The 26659-nt window shown below is 25.8% G+C and overlaps 1 protein-coding gene across 5 annotated transcripts in view; it reads left to right on the top strand.

The window, feature by feature from the left end:
• LOC148231529 (inactive dipeptidyl peptidase 10) overlaps positions 1-26659 on the top strand; it is a 349615-nt gene that overhangs the window by 154461 nt on the left and 168495 nt on the right. Inside the window, exons 1-2 of one of the 5 annotated variants that reach the window (XM_088192824.1) lie at positions 2485-2629; positions 17295-17480. The exons of 3 other annotated variants lie outside the window; for them this stretch is intronic. In XM_088192824.1, coding sequence (XP_088048950.1) covers positions 17418-17480 — 63 coding nt within the window. In that variant the 5' untranslated portion in view covers positions 2485-2629; positions 17295-17417. Of the gene's footprint in view, positions 1-2484; positions 2630-17294; positions 17481-26659 lie in introns of those variants that run through there. One more of the 5 variants, XM_088192825.1, reaches the window with a different exon arrangement.

Raw genomic sequence — 26659 nt, forward strand, 5'->3', positions numbered from 1 at the left:
TTTGTAATCACTATATTTTTTCATTCTTATAATTATTTTTATTTACATGTTATTCGATAAAGGTGTTATTTAATAAAATAATCATACGAAAATTTTTAATCAAATTCCATTGCTATTTGTATATAAGTGGTATAAGTCTGTGACATACCTAAAATACTTTTAATACTTTTAAATCACAAGGGTTTCGTCTTTGTTCTTGCTACTTTATATCTTAATTAATTATTTTTACTGTGTTTTTATAACATATTCATTCGTTGTCTGTTTTTATATTTTTAACATTTTATACAGTAGCATAATAGGAATTATTTCTTAAGCTTAATTCAAGTTTTGTGGTTAAATTCATGTAGGTTGTAAAATTTAATAATCAATCAAAGTTAAGTATAATTTTAATCATTTGATTGCATTAAGGAACAGTGATTGAAAAAGCTTTTAACTAATTAATATGAGTTTAGTAATAGATTGTGCTCTATTTTGTTTTTATTTTTGTGAATAGTATATATTTTATTATAATAAATCAATATTTAAACCTTCATATATGTATCCTACACTATATTTATTTTTAGCGTAATATAACGCGCTCTAATTATTCGGTCACCTTGAGGCTACCGGTATGTGTAAGTTAAATGAAGCTCATAAATAGTATCCAGGCGCGGTACGGTGAGATACATTTCCTTTCGCTCGCTCGCTTGTTAAGTGACGGGAGTGAGTGAGAAGAAGTGGGCGTGCGGAACGCGTGAACGCACGCCCTTATCTCTAGTATCACATATTTAATAAAAATAAAAAGCTAGTTTTGCAATTTTAACGATTGAAGTGATTTTTCTAAATTCGGACTTTGATAATTTTAGTAAGGTTTAGATTTTTAATTTGAGCTGGAAGTTTAATCATATGTTAGCGGTCTAATACAAATAAACATGTCTTAGATTACACCTCTTTTTACGAATAAATATTGACAAATTGCTTTGGATGGCTTAAAAGCCATTTCTTGTTGTAATTGCATAGCAAATAAAAAAATACGTTGCTTTATGATGCACACATTTACAAATATACATTTAATTTTAAGACTTCGTTGGTGGACTAATTTATTAAAATATGACGTATGATTTTCAACACAATTTATATTTTTTTAATGACTGTAAATAATTTTATTATATTGCTTAGTTATTATTAGCGTAATTTTTATTTTATTAAATATTTGCCTAAGCTGCTGGAATTTTATTAAAGTGGAGCTATATACGTTATAGAACAAAAGGTTCAAAGCTCCACTTCAATTTGAAATCGGACTTAAGAAGTGGACTCAAAGGAAAATAAATGCACTATTAGTTTTGTAATCGCATATACGCACATACATGCTTTAACTGATAATAAAAGTTTTTATTTATTACATTCTTAGAAAATTTTCGTTTGTACAAGTTTCAGTCATAAAAATAAAAAAATATTTATAGCATGACAAACCAATTATATAAAAAATGTATTTATCATTAAAAATTCTACATCCATAATGTAAGCGAATCTTACTAATGTATTTTTCTCATGATAAAAGAAAATCCTGATAACATTTTCACAAGGATATAAAATTTATTAAAAAAAATGTAATTCATCCTTATCTTTATAAATGGTAATTACAGAATATATTCTTTGTGTATGAAAAAATTATTAAAAACATATATTAAATTAATCAAATATGAAAAAAAATATATATGCCACAATTTTAAATTGATTAGTCTAAGATATATGTATATATAATATTACTATTGAGCTATAGAAAATTTAATGTAAGCAAGATATGTCTACACCCATTCTTAAATTTAAGTTTGGTCTTGCCATAGATACCGATTCTGGAGATTAGTGGGCTAATATGTTCTTTAATTTTTTTAGGTATGATTTAATATGATTATGTCAGTGTTCTATATTTGATTAGCAAGTACTTAATAATGTGCTATATATTTTTTATCTACTTCGAGTTAAAATACTCGTGTTACTCCTCACCGAGCAAGCGTATGTTATTACTGGTTGAATTTGCTATTTTTACAGTATTTTTCTCGATAATGTGCTTATATTTTAAATCTAAAAACCGCAATAGCAGCAAACGCTTCCTTCTTGAATTTATATGCAATTGTGAGCTTCTAGCATTCTACTGATTGGTATAAGCTATATTTTTATTATTCAAATCATACGATTTCAATTTTTAATTTTAAAAAGTATTTATGTATAAATCATATATATGTGGTTAACGTTAAAAATTTGTACCACAATTATTTTACTCTACAGATTTCTACAAAAAAAAAATGAATAAAAGCACTTAACCTTCCTCGGCATTACTTTTTATCATCATCAATCGATTATCTCGCTAATTGCATCACACACAAAATCCTTACCGAGCTAAAACTGGTTGTCATCGTTGCGTCCATTAAGCTTCCGATTGCAGCCACCCTGTAGTGCAGTACAGGGTGGGGCGTAACTGCTTGCCAAGACACATCGGTCTCCAGTCGTCCGCCAGACGTTAAACGTTCAACGCGTGTGTCAATACGTTCCTGCAGATTGCACAGTTTGCGGAAACTTTGCAAGACGAGTGTTTTGTGGTGGTTTAACGTTTTGTTTTGAGTTTAAGTTTCGTCCTTCGAGTTATGTGGTAATCCTTTCGACTACAAAATTTAATTTAATATTGTAAATTGTAATCAAACACTAAAATATGGTGGAAAATTAGGCTCATTTTACACATAAACAAAATGCATTCATATTAAAAATAATAACGCTCTTCAGATGTAAGAGATTGATATTAAAAATAAATCCTTAAAAATACTATATATTTGTATTAAAATCTATGGTGCATTAATTTGCTAGAGTGATAATTAGATAAATAGCAAAACATAATTTATGGACACCATTCTCATAATTTAGTTCACTAGTATTTACAGATCAAAATAAATGTTACAACAGTATTAAACATATATAAAAAATATATGACGTATTTTTACGATGATAATAAATTTATTGCTTTTAAACTGTCTGTATATACGGTATTTTAATTTATTTTTGGCAAAATTTGCTGTTTTTTATTTATAAAAACATGTTTATTCACATTTTTATAATTAATTTTATTATATTAAATCATAAATTACCGTTATAAATATTTTAAGCTAAATTTATTATCCTTGACAATTGAATAGAAAACAAAGAAACATAAATTTAAAAAAATATTTATATTGACTTATTTTTATTGAATTATTATATTAAACTATATTATAAAAATATACAAAAAATATATATATATAATTAGTTTATATTTATATAATATATAATAAATTATATAATTTTCATGATATTAATTATCATTATTTTTAAGTGCAACACAGAAAGTAGATTTTTTTCCTACAAATAAAACGTTTTTTAACCTTTTACTAAATATTAATATAAAAACATTTTTTAAAAAAATATTTATATTGACTTATTTTTATTGAATTATTATATTAAACTATATTATAAAAATATACAAAAAATATATATATATAATTAGTTTATATTTATATAATATATAATAAATTATATAATTTTCATGATATTAATTATCATTATTTTTAAGTGCAACACAGAAAGTAGATTTTTTTCCTACAAATAAAACGTTTTTTAACCTTTTACTAAATATTAATATAAAAACATTTTTATTCACTCTTTTATGATTTAATTTATTGAAATATAACATAAAATAAATTTGAATCTATATATATTAATCTTTAATATAATTATAAATGTGTACGATAAAGTAAATATTTTGTATGGAAATCGTCAGAGAAGAGCTTAATTTATTCTTAAAAAAATTATTGTTTTTTAATATTTGATTTATTAATGTAAAATCAGTTTTATTATTTATTACAATGACTTAGAATATAAAATTAAAATATACTTATTTTTAAGCCAAATTAATTAATTGTGATGATAATTAAAAATTTATATATTCAATAAAAAAAATATGATATTTTTTATTGAAATCGCTACAAAAAAACATTTTTTTCTTACAAAAACTTAAATATCGATTATTGATTATAACATACTATAATATAAAATAAACGTTTAATATATTTATTATACGTTAAGAGCTATTCTATTTAAAAAATTAAAGTTTATTAACCCTTATTACTGAGAAAAAATCGATCGTATTTTAATCTAATATGTATTTCAAAACTATGTTTATGATTGCTTATAAAATACAATAACATAACATAATTCGTAATTGTATTTAATTAAAAAAATATTTATCGACATATTAATTATGATTTAATAAAGTATAACATTAACAGTAATTAATTATTATTGAAATAGCCACAAAGGAACTATTTTATTTTTAAATTACAGCTTATTAACCCTTTCATTATTAATTACATTTTCATAATTGATTAAAATAAAAATATAACGTAAAATGTATTTTCAGCTAAATATATTATTCTTAATACTATTTTAAAAAAGTTTCTTAAAAAACTGTTTGTTTTACTTTTTATTTAATATTGAAAAATACATTATATTTTCCTTTTCATGATTTTTTAAGATAAACTATAATATAAAACAAACATAATATTGATGACTAAGTGTAAATTTGCTAATTCTACTTTTGTACCTTTAATCAAAACACATCTCCAAAATCTTAAATTAAACACTACAAACGAGATATATTTTTTGTCCTGTTTTCAGGTTGTCTATTTAATTTTTTATTTCTTCTGTAAAGTAGTCAAGTAGGAATTTTTTCAATGTTTCACTTTTATTTATAATATATTTTAAAATCTGTTTTTTCCCTTTTTATTTTATTAAATAAAAACATTTTTTAATATTTTTATTAATAATAATAATATATGCTATTCTTGATATTAATTTAAAAAAAATATAATATTATAGAAAAATTATATTATTTTACAAACTTTAATATACAATAAACGTAAAATAAATTTTAAGCCAAATTTATATATTTTGATGATAATTATGAATTTTTAAAGTACAATATAAAAAGGTCATATTTTTTTTCTTATATAAATTACTTTTCTCTTAATATTTAAAAAAATCACATATTCATGGTAGCTTAAAATATAATACTATAATAAAAATATATGTATTATGTAAATGAAGCAAAATGCTTTTTCTTGATAGTAATTATGTATTCTTAAAATACAAAAAAAATATATGTTGTATGGAAATCGCTACAGAAGAGCTACAAAATATATTTTTAAATATTAAAAACGAAAAACACACATTAAAATTATTTATTCTCTTAACTCTTTACTTAATATTGAAAAACAATTTTAATTACATTTTTATGATTCATTATCTTAGACTATATTAAAAAATCGTAAAATTTATTAAAAGCTATATTTATAATAATTATAAATTTCCAAAGTACATTAAAAAAAGTAATTGTTTTGTATGGAAATCGCTACATATAAAAATACTGTTTTCTTAACAAATATTTAAAAAACTTTTTAATGGTTCATTTTATTATACTAAAATTTAATGTTAACATAAAATTTATTAGAATATATCTATATTTTTGTATTTAAATAATAATTATGAATTTGTGAAAAACGAAACATAGATATTTTGTATGAATATTGCTATAAAAGAGCTAAAGATTTTTTAACAAAGTTTATTATCATTAATATGAAAATATATTAGTCTAAAAAATATAAGAGGATATCTGTTTTAAATTTATTTCAATATATTTTCATTTAAATTTCGTTGTGATTGAATTAAGTGAGTTTATGTTTTACATTTAGCTTCTATATTTACATAAATATAATGCGAAAAATTGAAACATGAATTTGCATTGAAATAGTGTTAAAAATTTATTAAATAGTAAATTGTTAAATGCTACATTTTATATAAATTTCCACTGAAAATTGCTTTATACTTTGTTTAATACATAAAGTTAGAACAAATGAGCCAAAGTTTCTTGTTGAGCACCAGTAATTGTCAGTTTTAAAATAACCGTCGCTTAAAACACAGTTATTTACGGAACGCTTGTTTTTCTCGATTATCCTCGAGTGTATTTCTATTTCTAAATTTACCCAAATATTATTTTATATTTCTGATAAAACTCTATCAAATAATACTCAATTATCACGCGAGAAAAAACATTTTACTATTTCGCACGCAATCCATAAAAATCCGCAACAATACGAAGTAACTATTTTTTATACCCAATTTTTACCCTATTCTTACGGTCGAATGATGCGAACGCACACACACATACAATATAACGTAAACGGATTAGCGTGACGTAAAATACGTAGTAGTATTACATGGCCGAAGATTATGTGCTCCTTTTGAAATAGGGATTGTATGATTTTATCAAAGGATTTTGGTTATTAATCCACTCTTTTTTGTACCGCGTATTCGCAATGAAAGGTTCGAATGAATATAAAAAAATTATATATACAAATCAATTGATACATATAAAAAAACATATTAATACAAATACAATTATTTTTATTATATGTACGTTTATAAAAAGTATGTTTATCAAAATATATGTATTATTAAGAACCATATGTCTTTGGATAGATTGTTAATGATGATAATATTAAAATGCTAATGGAATGTTGTGTCAATGTAAAAAGTTATTGTTTATTCGTATATATTTTTTAGATAAGTAATGAGAATGAGTATGAAACAGTTTTACTATAATTTATTGATACATATTTTATGCCTTATAAAATACAATGAATTTAAATATTCGCTTAGTATAACGACATTCGAAACAGAAAATATGTAAATCCTATTATAATTTGCGTAATCCGACCATAAAGTGCGCAAACTTACTAACACGATATTCGAGATTTGAACACTTTTACAGTATGATAAAAAGTCTCACTTACCGTAACAAAAGTCGTTAAGGCATAAGATATCGCATTAAATAAGTTTAGTCGTTTCGATCATTAAATGTCTCGTGTGGCCAGAAAAGCTCGAGGGCGCTTGAGCCCATTTTGCATCCATACATTCTGATAAAGGCAAATTTATTTGTATCGAACCAGAGCTATAATAAGCTAAGATACACCTAAGCCTAAGGGTCGACCTGATGTATAGATCAAAACGATTATTGCTCGCGTTGACATTTCAACGCCCATTAGCTTAGCTAACACTGTGTTTGAATGAATGAATGAATGTATTTCAGGTCATCCATCATTGCATAGATCGTATAATTGCAGGAAGTCAGGGTCGTATCTGTGTATTTATTTTAAATTTTACTTATGACCTAAGATATTTTATAATATCATTTTAATTATTTAAAAAATCTCATTTTCACTGTATTATTAAAATAAATAAAAAGCATTACTAACTATTTTCTTTATATTTTATAATTATTATCTGACAGGTTCTAAGCTAATTATATCCTACTCTAAACTGTTATATAATGTCTTAAAAAAACGACTACAATGGTGGTAATATACACCACAATAAATTATATACTTCACTAGCAAATTTCATTTTAAAAAATAGTTTTAGGCAATACATTACCTGGTAAGGACAAAATGTTTCAAAAGTAGTGAAGATATTTACTAGTAAAATTAAAAATAAATTGTTTAATATATTTTTAATGGCTTAGTTATTTAAATAATATTTATATTTGTTGTAATATAACATTACAAAAAATACATATATGTTATTTTCATTAAAATAAATATAATTTTACTGTTTCAGAAAAAAAAAATATCAAAATAAATTTTTATTAGTAGAAATATTTTTACTAGTGAAAATATGATTTAACTGATTTTATGCTGCTTTATAATGTATATGAAACTCAATATAACAGTTGCGAAACGTCCATTTTTTCCCCCAATAATCCCAAACCTAATTTAAACGAATTAACCAAACCCAACATTTTGTTTTTTAACCTTGCTTTTAACCGCAAATGGACGTATCGCAACTGTCAAATTGTATTTTATCGACATTTTTTTTTAACAACACATAATTTACCTAGCGCCTTTCAGTTAAATTATATTTTAATGGCATGCTTACTGTTGAAAATAAAACAGGTAAAAATACAAATTTACTGAAAAATACGCATTTCTCGATTGCTCTATTAAAATAAATGAAAATTGCACATACATATGTATGTATGAAAATATGAAATCTGTACTTATATTAATTAAACTTTTTTATTTTGAATTTTAGTTATAAATTTCATATTTTTAAATATTAATTAAACACAAAGAGATTACATATAATCTAAATAAATTAACATTACAACGGGATGTAAAAACATCCTACATGAATAACCAAGTAGATTAGGTTAAACAGTTTTAAAAGCTTTGTACAACACTAATGAATGACTACAAAATATGATTATTATCTATGTTTACGAGGTGCTTTAAAAAAATAGCGATAAGTTTTATTTTTATCAAAATGATTGTAAACTGTTTGATTTAGTTCAGGCAACTTTGGTAAAATGTAAAAGTTATTTTTATCGTTTTTTTAGATCTTAAAAGTATAATTATCTACGATTTTTTACCAACAGATCGTGCGGATAATATAACATAATTAACTGCCTTGCATTTTTACGCCGATTATAAATGGCGATCCAAAGAAAACGCTAATTTTCATTGCTCTTTTATCTCACGTGTCATCATAGACATTTTCAGACCTTTTTTAAATCGTTTATAACATTTAAAATCTATAATTTAGACTAATTAATATCAAAATTTTCTCTTGCTTTATTTTGCAATTTATTCAATTTAAACAAAAAAAGTCAAAAAAATGCTTCGTCAATACTTGACTGTCAAACACAAACTACGCGTCTAATATGGCTTATAATTGACTAACATATTATAAATAGTACAAATGATTAACCTAAACTTTCTAGTAATAATATGATAATTTACAAAAAAAGAATAAGTCACGTCTTCACGATTCTTCTAATACAAACGCATGAGATTGAAGTATGTTATTTAAATTATTTTTTAGATACTTATATAATAATTTCAGACACATAGTATTGGTATTAGTTTCCAAAATAAGTACAGGGCTTACTATTGTGCCTAAATTCTCTCATAAATTCTTCAGAGGCTATATATCTTGTGGCCCGCCATTCCGTTTCCGGCGACTAGTTTTGTGTTAATCCGGAAAATAACGGAGAAAAAATATACTATGAAAAGGAAACAGGAAATCGTTGCGTGCTTGGTTTACTATTTTCCCGCATCAATCATGTAGCGCTGGAAACAGCCAGCAACTCGGTGTTGAGATGAATGATAAGGTAGTGTCGATGCAACTTGTTCTATCAATCATTGGGAATAGATAAAAACACCAAAATCGACAGATAAGTCTGAAGTGAAAATGGTTTATGGGTTACGATAGAGAAAAATACTTATTTTTTGCATACTTTTAAAGAGTCAGCTATTTTTGATCTCTATTTTGATTGTGATACATCTTTGCCAACTTCTTTTTATTTAAAGTTTTCATCATTATTCATATTTGTTATCAAGTATATGCCACTCCAACTCTTCGAACATTTGACCATATTGAGAGCAACAACTAATTCCAAAAACCTTTTTTTTTGTATGCTATTCAAAATTTTCAAAAGCCATTTTCTGCGATGGAGCACTTCGTAAATCTTAAAAATTTTAAACTGATTTTTTCCATCTTTAAATCAGATTTGTGAACAAATTTATTAGCGCAGCTACCTAATTAATATTATTGGCAACTGTCGACAGACTAATGAAAGTTGCCTGTGGCGTCGGTTGGGATCTGGCAGTAGAACAAAAACAAAATACGCTATTTCTTTCATACGCATCGGATGCTAAAAAAGGGTCATTTTTATTTCTTGCCTGACAATATAATCTGACTGATTTTCTTCCAGTAATACTAATGTTAGTCCGGCAAATCTTGCTCTAAAGAACATATCGCATACTAAGATATTTTTGAGAATTAATAAAGAGAAGCATATAAACATTTGTGAATATATTATATTACTTAAAAAGAGTTTATGCTAAAAATTATAAATGCTTTACAAAATTCTATTATTATATATTATATTACATACCTTAACAAGTTTTATTAATTTATTTAACGCCTTAAGCTTCAATATAAGCATATCATTCCTTGATTTATATAGCTCATGCTTAATGTGTAAAAATAAATTAGAACCATTTTATTTTGATAAATTAATGATTAAGTTTAACATTTAATATTCACATATTCGTTTCATCTCAACTTTACACAGTAAATCAAGGAAATTGAAAACATTACAGCGCAAATTCAAAAATATCAATATGCCATAAAGGAGAGAGTCCCAGATTAGTTTAAAGGAGGAGGGAGTTGGGTCGGATGCGACATAAAAAAATTTAAGGGCGTGTATCAGATAACGGCGGTCGATTTGGGTGCTAGGAAAATACATAACCGATCGTAAAGACGCCTATAGTTTGATCTAACCGATAATTCATGGTGATAGAATATTAACTTCAGTTTTGGACGTAACAAAATAAAATATAGGTGTGGGTAGCTACCGGAAAAACTGAAAAATAATATTTTTAATCGGAATAATTAAATTACTACGAAAAACTCAGCCCGGTTGGGAATTAACCGATGAAATTAAATTAGCGTTAATTGTTCTTTGAAAAGATACTTGAAATTTATTATAAATATTGTATGGAATATTATAAGGAACTTATTAAAAATGCAAATGTTATAAATTTCGATATATTAATTATAAAATGAGAGTTAATTTATTCTTCATTAAAATTTTGTCTGTTCCTTGTGAATATACAATATACTTATCATTTATTAGTTAAAATCGATCGATTAGGTCAATTTTAGAATTAGGTTAGATTGAAAAAATATATTTTAATAATATATGGAAATAAAAAATATGTTGTTATATTATTATTCGCTTGTGAATTATTTATTAATAAAAATAATTTTTTCATTCGATAGGAGCTTATTTTTTATTTTAATATTAAGGTTTTTATAACCCGATTTTCTTATATTTTCAGTAAATTATTCGTTGTTATAAAACAACATGCTCTAAATTAAAAATATTATTTGTATTATTGTTTTTTATTAAATATATAATACAATATTTGTAATATAGAAAAAACACACATTTTAGTATAAAAACCGATTTTTATAAAATGTTTTTTTCTGTATTGAATTAAGAAAATATATTGCTGGTATTTTATATTGATATATTATTATATTTTTTTAAACACTAATAATTTAATTTGTAGTATAGTTTATAGTATTTAATTACAAAAATACAATAAAAAACATAAAGCAAACATTTTGTGAAAAATAATATTTTATACACAATTTTTTTTATTTATTTTTAAAAATTCATAATAATAACCAAAAGATTAAAATATAGCTTTTTGTAAATTTGATATGTGTAATATAATATAATTTATCATAATAAATTACAAAAAAAACACTAAAAAATGTCTCAAATATTTTGTCAAAAATATTTTTCATAAAATGTTTCTTTCATTGATTTTTTTTACAGAATGCTTACCTTTAACTTTAAAAATGCATAATAATAACCTATAGCTTATAAGTAAGCTTTGAATTAATTGAGCATATGAAATATTATACAGATTTTTATAATGTTTGACTAAAATTCACCACGAAGTATCTCAGGTATTTTACTCAATTATCATTTAAAAAAAACTTTATTTTATTTAAGTAATTTCTATACTAAATTTTTACTTGTTGAATTGAAAACAATATATTAAAAATATAGAGCGTATTTTAATTAACTGAACATGTAAAATGTAGTACAGTTTATCATAATAAATCGCAAAAATACCCAAAAATTGTCGCAAATAATTTTTATCAAAAATGTACTTTTATTTGATTTTTATACAAATTTTCTACTTTTTAACTTTAAAAATACATAAAAGCGATCAAAAGTTCAAAAGGTAACTTTAAAATATTTCAGTATGTAAAACAAACATTTAGTCAAAAATATACTTATTGATCTTTACAGATTATTATTAATATATGTATGTATAAATATAGTAAATTATCTTATGTGAAATAAAAAAAAAAACATAATGTAAATCAACACGTAATTCTAAATTTAAAATAATTTGTTACCTCGATTACGTCATATGATTATAATAATGTAAATAAATATACTTATTACAGTAACCTATACTAATATTTTTCCAATCAAACAATTTTTGGCTCATTGAGTTTTACTTTCTACTCAAACTTTTAACAGCGCTATTTGTCGATTTTATTAAATGTTATTCGAATTATCAAAATGCTATTCTATTGCTAACGATATTAGTGTTCATATAGCCTTGTTGAAAAAGAAAGAAGAATTTTGTTTCAAACTTAACACAGTTGAACGTTCGCTATTTTTATATTAAAATTCTTGCAAATCCTAGAGCGACTTTACACATCCTTTGAATATTTAGAAAGTTTACCCTTTTCTCTTAGCATAACTGATTTGTTTTAAGTGCATGCATTTGCAACAGCACCCAGAGTCGCTAAGGTATTTCAAGTCGTAAAGAGAGCTTCTGAGATTCTCATCTAGCCACATTTATCCGATAGCAAATTAAATGAAAATTGTTACTAAATACGTTTTAATTAAAATTAAAAGGTCTAGTTAAAGAAGCAAAACAAGCTGAATTATATTTTATTTTTTCACATCCGATTCGCTACACTTTCACGTACTATTTATTTTTCCAGTGACCGTTTTGTCGGACTGGCAATCATAATATTTCTCTTTGTCGTGTGTAATAAAAGCAAAGAATGCTCTTCTAGATAATAACTTTATTATTAAACAAAACATCGTTAGAACTTATACAATTAAGCGACGCTGAATTTAACGTTAGCTTAGAAATACACAAGTTTAATTAAAGCATATCGCTCTTAATAAAATTTTATCTTTACTAAGAAATTTGAATTGATTAAAATTATATCATATCGTATTATTTTTTCATTTGCTGTAAAATATGTTAATATTTTTATCTGAAGAATTAAAGTATATTCTTAAAGCTAATTATTGCCAGGTTTAATAATTTTAACTAGACTAGAAACTTATATAAATATAATTTGCATGTAATGATATGAAAAGGTTCAATCGTAATATTTAATCAAAAATAGTTTTCCAATGTTTAAATTATTAAAATTCAGACCCATAAAATGAAATTGTCTTTTGGAAAGATATTGTAGCAAGAAATTGTTCCCAGAGGTGATTTGCGAGGAGCATACAAGACCTTAGCGATTATATGAATAGAAATTAACCAGGGAAAATTTATTCCTTACATAATAACGCGTGTTATCATGGCGAACATATTTCATGTGTTTTTTTATGTAATGATATTCAGAATGGGGTAATGTACAGAAAAAAAATTACTATAGAATTGTGGTATTTAGTCAAGACGTTAAGTATGTATTTCATTATTATTTATTCTAATAATGAAGTCAATTAAAAGTATGATTATTTAATAAAAATTCGCATTTTTCACTCCTTAATTTTTCGAGAATTTTTTAGAAAAAAAATATTAAAAAATATATGCAGTATTTAAAATGTAAATTATTGTAGATAGCTTATACAGTAAATTATTTTAGATAGATTTATAATATTATTAAACAGATAACTGGATTATCGTTGAAAAGAACAAACTTCAATAGGATGGTTTGTTTTATAATGTACGCGAATAATTGAAGGACGAGTATTGAGTTACAACGGAATATTAGACTCTCTTATTTATATTCCAATCGTAAAGAAATATGTAAATGACAGCTGTTGCTACTTTACATTTTTCATACTTTAAACTAGATAAAAATAAACACATTTTTCGACTATTAAAAAAACAATATTTTAGTTCATTGATAGGCAAATTCATGAAAAGCCCCCGTACATTTTTGCAATCTGCCTATTTTTCCGTAGAGCGGTTTCTTATTAGCTGATTATTAGTGTAGTTTTTAGATTAGCAAAGCAAAGATAATGTCGATTACAGTATTTGATAAAATTATAAACATTTTTTTGTCATTTAAATATTTCACTATCTCCATTAAAAGCTTCATAGAAAATATTATTATTTTCAAACATCTGGCACGGACCCACCCTTCCTACGCATCGGTTGTAAAACATTAAAAATATTAACAGAAAAAGGCTCTACAAATTTTTCGAAAACGAGAATTCTCGGTTTGTGTATTTTTTTTTGAAAAATTCTTATAAAATATATTTTTTGAGAAGAAACACTAATTTTAAGCTTTAATTAAAAAATATATGTCAATGTTTCACCACTTGTAGGTGTTTTTGATTATGTTTACCCAGTTGTAACGCATTAGGCTAACGTTTCTTATGAGACAATTAATGATTCACACAATTAAATAAATATCTCTTACAATACAACCTTTGTAACCATACTATTAAATGCCTTTTAGTTGTCAATAAAAATAAAGCACATTTCTTACTTATTATGTTTTTAGTAAATATATTTTATATATTTTTGCAACAGTGTTTTTATGAATAATATAATATATGAAATCTTGCAATATCATATATAGATGATACTACTTTAGAAATACGATAAGAGGAACATGCTGAAGGCAAGCATGAATAGATCTGATAACTTTGAAATGTGGATGCTCAGAATTATGAGGATCAAAAGTTAAGGTACACCGAATGGTAAATCCAAACTATTATCAAACTAAAATAGAGCACTTAGGCAATGTTATTTGAAAGTTTATATATAGAATCTTTTGCTTTTCAGTGTAACGTAAAATAGAAGATAAGCTTTGGATTAGAAGGAAAAGTTAGGTTCAGACTTGTTCAGGAAAAAGCGCAGTATGGAAAGCATATCAAAGGGGCTCTACAAATAGTCACATGGACATGCCACCTAAAGAAAATTCTAATGAAAATGGCAATTAGGTTTTTCCGTTTTTATTCGGTAATATTGTTGATCCTTTCCAAAAATAGATGAATGCGAGAGTTATACGTATATTTATATATATATGTAAGTTCACTTGAGCAGTCTAGTTTATTGAGAATTCCTTTGCTACATTTTCTGATATCAAACAACGAATTGATGCTTGACCTCATTCATTGAAAATCAATAAAAATAAATATTTTCTTCAGCTAGAATTCTTTTGAAATAACCTCTGATATTCTCCCTTCAAAAAAAACCTATGTGGTGCTACATTAAGAATTTTAAAAGCGCTGCAGTAATTTTGGGTAGAAATTCCCGGTCTATTCCGCAAAAATGTCACGATTTGGCATATATTATCCCCAAGCGGAAAATAAGCTGCAGAGTTTTCTACAGCTCGTTAGACTTCGGATGGTTGAACCGATTCGCAGGTCATGCTTTGAAAAATAAAGAATATAACGAACGTGTAATGTGACGTTGTTCTCTAAAAATGTTTATTTTTTATGTATATATTATTAAAAGCAAAGCTAGTAAATATATTTTGTAGGATCTTAGAAGTGATTTTTAAAGTTGCTAATAAATTTAAAATATTAAAAAAAAAATATAACCTTTTTAATAATTCAAAGTATGATATATGGAATATTATTTATTTAATATAATTGTAATAAGCTTTGAAATATTGTCAAAGGTCGACATAGAATCGATCCTAATTTTAAAATGTCAATCGCATTGAATTCGATTACGTTTTCAGTTGAGATCAAATTTTTTTCTCAAATTGATATTATTATCTGTAGGCTTACAGTAGATCCTGAAATCCGGGCCAGTTTGTAATTTTATTTCACTTTGTTATATATTTATATATATATAGTATGTGTGTATATGTATTTTTAATAAAGAGACGATATCATTTTTAGTCTTCAACAATTCGAATATATTCTTATTTTTATCTCGGTTTTTCCGATATTAATTTATTTAGCCAATTAGTGCAAACAATGAATGAATAGCCTGTGCAATATTATTTAATTAAAAAATATATTGCTTTGCATAATCATTCAACTTTTTGCATTTTATAAAATAAGCATAATACAATGCTGTGAGAATTACTGATCAGTGAGGGCGTCAAAATTAAGCTCGAACCCGAGGCCTCAAGATTAATATTGTTAGTGCCTTACGGATTACGCTTTTTCAGTCTCAATACATTTAAATACCAACCATTGCTTCTATATTTTATACGATTTACAGTTCAACGCAAGTGTTTTGAAACTGTTAATGGATACCTACCGTTAAAAATGCGCTTGTTCAGATGCACAATATCGTTGATTAACGCAGATGATGAACGCAAATGGCGAGGAGCAATTTATTCTGCGTCTTAATTTATAATTTTTTTGCAACGATTATGGGTGGTCGCGATATAATATTTATTATTATTAAAAAAATATTAAGCAATTGATTAAGGTACGATTTTTCTTAAAAATATTGCAAATTATATAGAATTACATTTTGAAGAATTATTCGAAAAACCAATTTTTTAATGCAAATTTAATGATTCACTGCCATTTAGAGTTCTATACATATATACAGAATTTATTTTGCAAGATTTTTTTATTTATATTATTATATTAAAATAGATTTAAATATATTTTTTTATTTATTTTGAATCTTTTGTTGTAATATGAGATAACTGCATAACAACGAGTTAAACATAGTTTGTGTATTAGTGACAACGGTTTTTTCTTAACTATAAATTGTTAATACCGTTAAAAATAATTTACGCGTCCGTGACATTAGAAAAATTAGTGAAAACTTAATCAGTGATAATTAATAATTAATTATGATCTTACAGCCCAAATATTATTTGCATTTTCCATTTTTTGCTTAAAAAGCTCTAAACCAATTAAAAATAACTAATAAGGCTTGCTATTAAACCAAAAGTCAAACATCGAATTTTTATTTACACACTTTGATGTTAAGCTTCAAACGAAAAATTCTGTTAATATAATTCGTAAGATTGCTAACGATAAGGTTAAATAAATAACATTATCGTTTTTGAGAAACATCAAACGCGTTCCACAAAATATAATAATAATGCTGCTAATTTTATCTTATTATTATAATTAACAAACAATAGTACTTTTATCCGTCTGTTAAGAGATTTTCCCAATTAAATATAAAGCTCTTTATTTAAGCGTTTAGCCTTTCTTAAATAATACTCCCACAACCTTTATTTTTTATTTTATATAAATTATAATATAACATAGAATATAATATAATAATAAAAGTATCGAATCACATGTAACTTTTTTTAATAAAAATGAATAGAAAAACGATAGCCGATCCGCCATTTTGTCTCTCGGCACAAAGGGTCGCTTTGGGTTGTAAGATCATTCTCCAATATATCGCACCTGCTTCGCACCAGTAAAAACGGCAAATTTCATTTAGGCAGATCAGATGTCCGTGATAGATTATGGCATCAGATAAAAAACACACTCGTTCTAGAGCTAAGTTCAAGAAAAGTTCCAAGTGTGTCAGTGAATTGTTAGTGCTTAATCACCAATAGCCAAGATGAACACCGTGCAGAGCACCGGAGGAGGCCATGGAGGATCTATGAAGAAGGACAGAGACGAGGTTTGATTTATCCTGTGCTTTCATTAGAAATAAGTTCTCAATACCAAGTACTAACACTACAGTTTTATAATTATTATTTATTTATAGAGCAAATTGCTCTTTATTTTAAAAATTTAGGGTTCCATTTAAAGGGTTGTTTTTAATACAAAAATCTTCTAATATCATTTATGAACATTCAATATGTCGTTATAAACAAATTTTAATGATTGTTGTAGTTGGCAAAGTCTTATACATGCATACAATTACGCATAATTTTTTCTTATTAAATTTCCAATCTGTTTAATTAAGTTTTAAATCAAACGATTTAAACCAGAGATAGACAATCTGTCATTTTCTTAATAAATAATTGTTTTTTTTTGTATTTTTTTTTATAAATTGCTTTAATGAGTATTCATGAAGCACGTTGTATTTGTATATATATATTATATGTATAATACATATTAGGTACTGCTTATATATTTAAATTTAATTAAATGAAAACTTTGAGGAGAGCAATGAAAATATTTTGTAGATTCCATCAAAGTAATAAGCGTGCAACATAAAATGGTTCTGTAGTCGACGTCTTGGCTACCACTGCTTCAAAGAATAAAAAGTGTATAATCAAGAGTATCGAGAACTCATCTCCAGTTTCCAATCGTGTTTCCAATAGTACCCATAGCTGCTGGCTTATATTTTTTCGCTTTTTAGTTTCATATTTTTAGAAAATAATTCCCAATCTAACCGTTGAGATCGTCGATTTATATCAACTTTTCATGTTGCAGAGGTCACGTAAGACCCTTTGTTTATGTTTCCACCTTTAACTGTTTCGACCCCGAAACCACCCTAAATGTTAAAGACCTCGACTTTAGCACTTGAAACACGTACGCTAGATTTTACAAAGAGAGTGTTGTAATAACGATGGGTGGTATTAAAGGATTTGCTTTGGGAGTCGACGGAAAGCTGGTAGTTAATAATGGATAGTCATAGTAACGAGCACATGACACTGCACACTTTGTGTTACATTCACTAAAAATTCAGTTGTGTTTATAAACCGTTAGTTTAAAATTTGAATAGTTTTGCTTACCGGATAGATTTTAAAAATGGTTTCAGGTAAAGCACAAACGTAATTAGAATCTCAGGTTGGCATTAGAACTCTACTAACAGCTTAAATAAGTGCTTTTCCAAGTATACACTTAATCGTTACTAAAGGTATTCGTATAACAATGGTAATGGGTAGTATGTATATTTTCTTATATACCGATAGGGACACCAGGAAAAATTAAACGTTTTAGTTTATATTATAAAATATATTAGTTATTAAAATACTAAGGATTGTACAACTGTTTTTGAAGTGTTTAAGTGAAATATAAGAGGCAGATAAAATGCTATTTCATTTAATATGTTGTGTGATATAAAAATATTCTGATTTCTACTAAAATGTTCTATCAATACAAAAAATCATTTATTTTGATAAGACATTTAATATTTTTTTTATAAAATAATATTTTATCTGCTTAGTATATTTGATAAATTATTTGCTTAAATTGAATTGTCCATGGCTGTAAGTTAAAAAACGTGAATTTGAAGATAAATCTAATGCTTAAACCCTCATCAATCTCCATGAAATAATTGGTTCCGCATTTCAGCACTGTCTGAGACGAGATCTGATTAAACCAACATCGGTTGGTGAATCGCGAAATCCGTCACAGCCAACACATGCGGTTTTTCCTAAGCCTCACACCGCTTAACCTCGGTGGTAGGTATCTAATGGCAATTTACGTGACATAGCGTTAAAATTGTTGAGCACGGCGTTTCGTATCTAGTTAAGTTGACATATGGCTATGACATGACATGGCAGGCCACCAAAACCGTTTCACATTGCGGTCGGCCTGTGCCAGCGGCTGCCATAAATCAACTCGGCCTTTCCTCGGGCCACTTTCTAACAAAGAGGCGCTACCGAGAGCGAGTCGTAAAACCCTCCGTTATCTTTAGATGTGCGTACATTTGCAAGGATTACGGATAAATTAGCCGAGGGATTGGGCCATTTGTCTACCGCGAGAAAAATGAAACCAAATCGCTAATTCAACCTTTCTTAGATTAATAGAATTAATGTAAATACGCTCGAGTCCGCGGGACGCATTTGTGAGTCATCCGTAGCGCGTATCGACATTTTTTATATGGAAGTAAATTTTACGCGTCTTTGCCTCTAGATGATAATGTGATAAACAATGTTTCAAAATTATATGAAATGGAATAATCTAGGCCTTGGTACCTATTTTAGGTACCGACGATATCTTATGTACATGTTTTTTATGAAAGTCCCGTTTTAAATTAAAATACATACAATATTGTCAATGAATACCGAATTATTTTTATGACAAATCATTTACTGATAATTTTATTGTTCCGATATAGTTAAAAAAATAACAACATTTTTAACGTCACTGATTTACTAATAGCGATACTAGAATGCCAAAAGGGCGTTTTGCAAGTAATTTGAATGCTTTTAGAACAGTTAATAGATACCATTTAATGTTAAGTCTCTTGTTAATTTTAAGTCAGAAAAAAGTAGTAGTTCTAAATAAAAATTTTGTCTCAACTATTCAAAACAAAATATTTGATAGGGCTGTTTTTAGATTACCTAAGATTGGAAAAAAATTAGTACTCCTAGAATTTTTTGATCATTTAAACAATCTTGATGATTCGGTTTATTGTCGAACTTTATCACTGCTGAATAATATTTAGAAAGCTGTGAAATTTTCAACGTCGTCATTCTATTTAATATGAATCCGGGGATATTGCGTTTGGTATGTGTACGATTAATATATGCCCTGACTCTAATAGCTTAAATTTGTTTTATTTTATGTAAAAGTCTTAAACGATTTTAATTGCTAATTAAAATTGTGCACTTAGTACCATTTTCCACCTAATTTTAAGCACTTATTAGTAAATTTAATTATTCTATTTAATAGGTTATAAATTTATTTTTGTAATTGTTTAATATTCAGTAAATTTGTTAATTTTTTCAGCATGTTTTGTATTTTTTACAATGCATGTGTATTACCAGAGAAATTATATTTTTACTGTCATTTCAGTGAAGTCATATCAAAATTCCGTTAGATATACCAAATAAAAAAGTAGTTTTGAACATTTAATAATTATGATAAAATTATTTATGTTGAAAAAAATAAAACACGTAATGTGATATGTAGTAACATAAGTAATATATTGATAATAAATCGATATAAAAACTTCAAGAAAATAAAAGGCTAAATCATATTATTTTACATAATAAGCAATTAATAAAAATAACTAATTATATAATATTAAATGATAATTTTGATGTTCACTATAAATAATTCTCTAGATAATATAAAATAATTAGTCTACTTTTAGTTCAAAATTTTATTTTTTATAACCATATTGATTATATTATATATAAAACGTTACTAAGGTTTCAATATATATTATCGTATAAAACTAGATTAAACATTTATTACGCACATATTCATAGTCATCTAACATACATTTCTAGGGTTTAGGAATTTACAAATATTTTAAAATTACTTGAGGTTATTTATGAAAATTTAAGTTTCGCAACTGCTTAACTAAGTTTCATTTTAGGGAATATTCGGATATGACTTTACTGAAACTGTTAGTGAAAATATATTTAAACTCATGAAAAATAATCTCACTGAAAAATACACATTCACTGTAATAAATTCCTTTATCACTAAAATATTTTCTTTAAAAATTTAGCAAATTAGTTTGCTATTATGTAATATAAAAATATTTTTTTTTTTATGTTTATCTGACATTTAAATGATGTATTTTTAATTTTTTATATAAGTAATTGTAGTTTGATTCACATTTTTTATACAACGCAACAAGTATGTGTGATTTATTTTTTAATTAACTTGAAGGCCGTAAATAATTGCTGAGTGGGCCGTGTATTAAACAGCTCATTTATACAGCTGTCATGAAATAATACTTTTTTGTTCATTTAATAAACCTTATCTGGTAATAAAATATACACGAGTAAAAAATTGGCACATAACTTGTTATACGTATATTTATAAGGTTGGAATTGTATAGTCCGTAAGATCTAGATTATAAACAAAAAGTACACAGGTTCGAGCCAAAACAGCAGACTCAATTTTTTTTTACATAAAAATTTGCTACTAATTTTAACCAGCCTCAGTTGCTAAGTGACATCTATTGACTATAAATTATAATATGAATTATTTTTTTAGATTAAAACGATTCTCTGACTTTTAATTTGCTGGTTGATACTTGAAGGTTATAATTATGTCTAATTTACTAACCCAGTGTGCATGTTTTACCCCATTGTAACGCATTGATTTTACAACAAAAGTTAAACAAATATATATAATGTAGCGTCTACTTAATAAAGCCCTAGGGTCGCGATCGCGTCCCTTATTCTTGACCGTTGTGGCTAGGACGTCTGGGATTATGAACGATTTTTGCACAAATCGTCCAGTTTTTAACGAGATTGCAAAATACAGGAATGTTTCCAACGATAGCTATGAGGAGCTTAAAAAAATTATATGGAGTGGTGCTTATTTATTTCTGATGTTCGCCATAACTGTTTTTTTTATTATTACTTAAAATGTTTAATTGTATAATTGGTGTTTATATATAGGCTATTGTAACGGATTAGAGATACCTGTCAAGTTGTAATGGTCAAATTTGTAATAAAATAATATTAATAGATATTTTAAATTATAGCTTATTTTTCATCGTAATTAACATATTTAGGTGTATATTTTTAAATTTACACTGTAAAATGTCTTCTAACATATTCACATTTTGGGTACATTTAATTTAATTAACGCAAGTGTTTTAAATAAAATTATTATATTAATTCGGATTTTCAATGTATTTATTATATAATATATATAAATTTAAGTATTTTTTTTCTGCGTTCAATAAAGATTTTTTACTCGACGTTTCGCTGAAATTGCTTTCGGCAATCCATGGAGAATAGTTTTATTTTATTCTTCCGGAAATTTATGAAATTGATGCATTTTTAAATAATATATTTCTAACATCAAAAAACACGGTTTAACCAAAATATATATAGTATGTACTAATAATCTTATCAGCGGTTGTAAATCGCTGTTAAAAATACAATCTTAAAATAAATTTAATAAATCTAAAAAATTATTTGTAAATATCATTTTAAAAAAAATATGTTTTATCAGATTTAGTAACAAAATACTACTTTAGCAATATATGAGTAAACTACATTTTATAATTTATTTATTCATAATTTAGATCATTACATACAATAGATCTTGAAAAATAAAATGTATTTTTTGTGTCAAAGTACAATTAAAAAAATACAAATTATACATATTTCCTATAAAATAAAATTAAATAGCGTGTAGTTTTTTTATACATCAAGGTATTTTATTGTTAACTTAATAGCATTATTTACGAAGGGTATCAACACAAAACTCAACCATAAATTGAAATAAAAAAAATGGTCATTCTTCCACCGAGTAAAATATAATCTGACAGCGTCTCTAATAAAACTTTTTTTTTGTTTCAGGTAAGAGCATTCAGATTTTTCTACTTCGTTCTAGGTAAGGCTTTAATATTTATTTGTAGTGCCGGAAAACGTGTTTAAACCGTAAGAAAAACACATTTAACCCTTTTCACAATGTCGGTATCGTACACGAGTGCGCGCAACTGTTTTTTTTATGTACTCAAGTGGAAAATGTTGTACAATAACTGTTTTCATGATAGGACATATTAGTAAATTATTAAAAAAAAACATATTCAAGTTCTAAAACATAATCTATTTATTTGAAGCGTAATGATTAACAGAGCTTTCACAGAGCTGTGCGCATCTGTCTCTCGTGTGTTAGTTTTCCACGATTCTATTATATAAATTGAAGCTGGTTCAAGTGAGCTGTGCTAAGGTCTAATTAGAAGCTCCTCAGTGTGTATAGCAAGTTGTGTTTCACTAATCCGGAAGGCTGCGCTTATTACGGCCCTGTTTACATCGTTAAAGCGCACATGGATTCGCGCTAATGCTGTGCAAACACCAACTATTTAAAAAAGCTCTTAAAAGCTCAACACGATTGCGGCGAAAACGACATTCGAAACTGTAGCGTAATCGTCGCAATTATGGTCGTTTCCATACTATTGTTGGTCGTTGTTGAATAGTTGAAACTTGAGGGCAAAGTTTATGTTAGGATGGTAACGATTATAACTTTGGATCGAAAATTTCTGGGATGCACATGAAGACTGTTCGAAATTCTATCGAAAATGCATTTACTAGCTATAATATTAGATGCAACTATGTTACAAGTAGTAATTAGACAATTTTAATTTTAATTACAAATGATGTACGGTTAAAAGTATAATATATAGTTAAGCATATGCAAAAAATCAAATTTAACACAGCAAATTTTGTATCTATTATACAATTAGGTGATCCATAAATAGTGGATTATAAAATTTTCATAGAAAATTTTAATTTTAAAATTTTCGAGAGTTGATAATGGTCGGCAATTCATAAAGTTTCTGTTAATCCTGTAGTATAAACACATTTTTACTGTCAACTATATATTGGGACGGGTGAGCCATGTCACGTGTTTTTACGTTAGGCAAATTCATAAATTATAATTATCACACGTTCACAGACAAAAGCAATACAAAATTGGTTCTGAAATATTTCGGTGCCATTTTTTCTATCTTACTTTGTTTCATGACAAAATTTAATCTTAACCGTTGATTCTAAAATGTATATATTATGACGAAAATTAAATCTTTCTTAGCTACAATTTTATAAAACTTACTTTAGTTTCATCTGCGGTAATATCAGATTAATAATCCGTTATTCCATGAATATTTTTAAACTTATAAATCTATCAATCATAATAGTTTTGTAAGAAACATGAAATTTATCCGCCATTGTAGTTAATTTTGAATTACTGTTCAATTTTAGGAACACTTCTCCCTCTTCTTACATATGTTTTTTATTGCATCTTTTCTTTTTTATAACTTAAATGCAATTCTACATTTATCTATATTTTATAAATAAAGTTCATAATTATACATAGTTTTTATATATATATAATTTTTTTAGTAAATTTATTTTTATTTAAGACTACTCTCATCTCCCTATTTTGTAATTTTTGCAACACCGATTTATCTAATTTATTGAAAATATTTAATATTGTTGCACAATAATTAAAATAGGGCAATATAATACCATTGTAAATTTTTTTTTTTTGTATATTTACTATACATATTTTTTATTCTGGATAATATAATAATTTTTATTTTAATTGTTTTCAATATTTAATTATAATTAAACTTTTTTTTATTTACAATTACTCCTAAATATTTTATATTATTATCTAACATATTTTTATAATTAATAAACATACATTTAGTTTTATTTTTATTTAGTTTAATTACATTATTTTTCAACCATATTTATATTAAACTTGTCATTATTTAAATTATCTACAACTTCTTCTATATTATCACTTCAGCAATATAATAATGTGTCGTCTGTAAACATATGTATTTTACCCTTTTTACATTATTAACTATATCATTAATATATAATATAAACAGAATGTATATATATAGTATATATGATAAAAAATACATTTTATATGCATAACCCAAGATAAGTAAATTACAAAGGTACGCCTCTGAGACGCTAATATTTCACAATATAACCTATTTTCTTTTTCTCTTGTTCCTCTTGGTTTTTTCTTGTCTTTATTACAAAAGCGTATCTCAGGTGACATAATCCACCGCGGAATATGTATAAATTCTCCGATATTCTCACGTCGCATATCGTCCTCTAGAGACTCGGGGATAAAGGCACATACTAGAAAAACTTGAAATGAACTCTCATTTAGGACGTTTAATGTAGCAGTATAAAATTTACAGCTAAATATGATTTAAGATTGCATCTCATACCTTAAAAATGGATGTTTCAATCGGAATATGTTTTACGTATTATTGATATAAATGTCAAATAAAAGCTCAACATCAGTGTAATTAATTGTATACAAATACAAAAATATTATTTTAATGTATCAGACAGTTTGATAGTCAACACAAAGCTAACCAAATGGTATGATTTTAAACTATTTAAAAATATCATTCGTTGCAATTTGGCAAAAAACCCTTTAATTGGCGCAAAATCTGTTTTAAGCCAAACTGAACGAGCGTGGTATTCAGGTCTGAAAATGAACAGGAATTTTGATATATTATATTATAATTTATAAAGCAATACTTTGTAGTTCTGATAAATGGATATAGTATATTATTATATTGTTATAATATGTTTTAATTACAGCCGGGTTTTGAAAATTAGGGAATATATCCATTAAAAAGTCAGCTTATCAGATTTTCTTATTTGGAAACGATAAGCTCCAGGAATAGATAAATTGTATAATATATTGAATAGGAATTTTTAGTATGCCTTAAGTGCTTAACTAAAATAATAAATTCATGCTTATATTTGGAATATTCCCAATTATCTGGAAAACGGCAATAATTCATCCGATAAAAAATCTGGCAAAGCAGATATCATACCTATTCACTATCGCCCGATCAGTTTATTGCCGTCGTTAAGCAAATTATTTAAAAAATACATATTATCGCGATTAAAAGAAGCACTCATTTATTGAGGGTGAAATAGCGTAGTCTGTAGCGTTACAGACTAGTAACTCTGAGGTAACAGGTTCGAGCCACGGCAGCGGCACTCAAATTTTAATAAATAAAAATGAGCTTTTATTAAAAAAAACAGCTCTAGTTAATATAAATTTTATAGCACATAATAATTTATAATTAATAATTTAGATGTCACTGATTTCCAGACTTTCAGTCTGGTGGTTAATACTTACTTGTAATTATTGATTATGTCTGATTGACTTTTTAACAAAAAATGCTTTTACGTCTTCGAAACACATTTGTGAATAGAATGTTAATTGGTGGTTAACACTATAACCGAAACTCGTAGAATTCGTTCGTTGAAAAAAATGGACCACCCTTTTTTTTTATTGTGTAATGCTTATCTTAAAAACAGGCGTGCGTCGCAAATTTTTGTGAATTCTATTATTATTAATTTTATTATTGTGCATTAATTTACTTTTAGATATTTCATTTATATGCAAATCCAAACAGAACAAACACCGAAACAA

Source organism: Plectrocnemia conspersa, unplaced genomic scaffold, assembly GCF_051122295.1.
Source record: "Plectrocnemia conspersa isolate PC_06_02 unplaced genomic scaffold, ASM5112229v1 ptg000009l, whole genome shotgun sequence".
NCBI lineage: Eukaryota > Metazoa > Arthropoda > Insecta > Trichoptera > Polycentropodidae > Plectrocnemia > Plectrocnemia conspersa.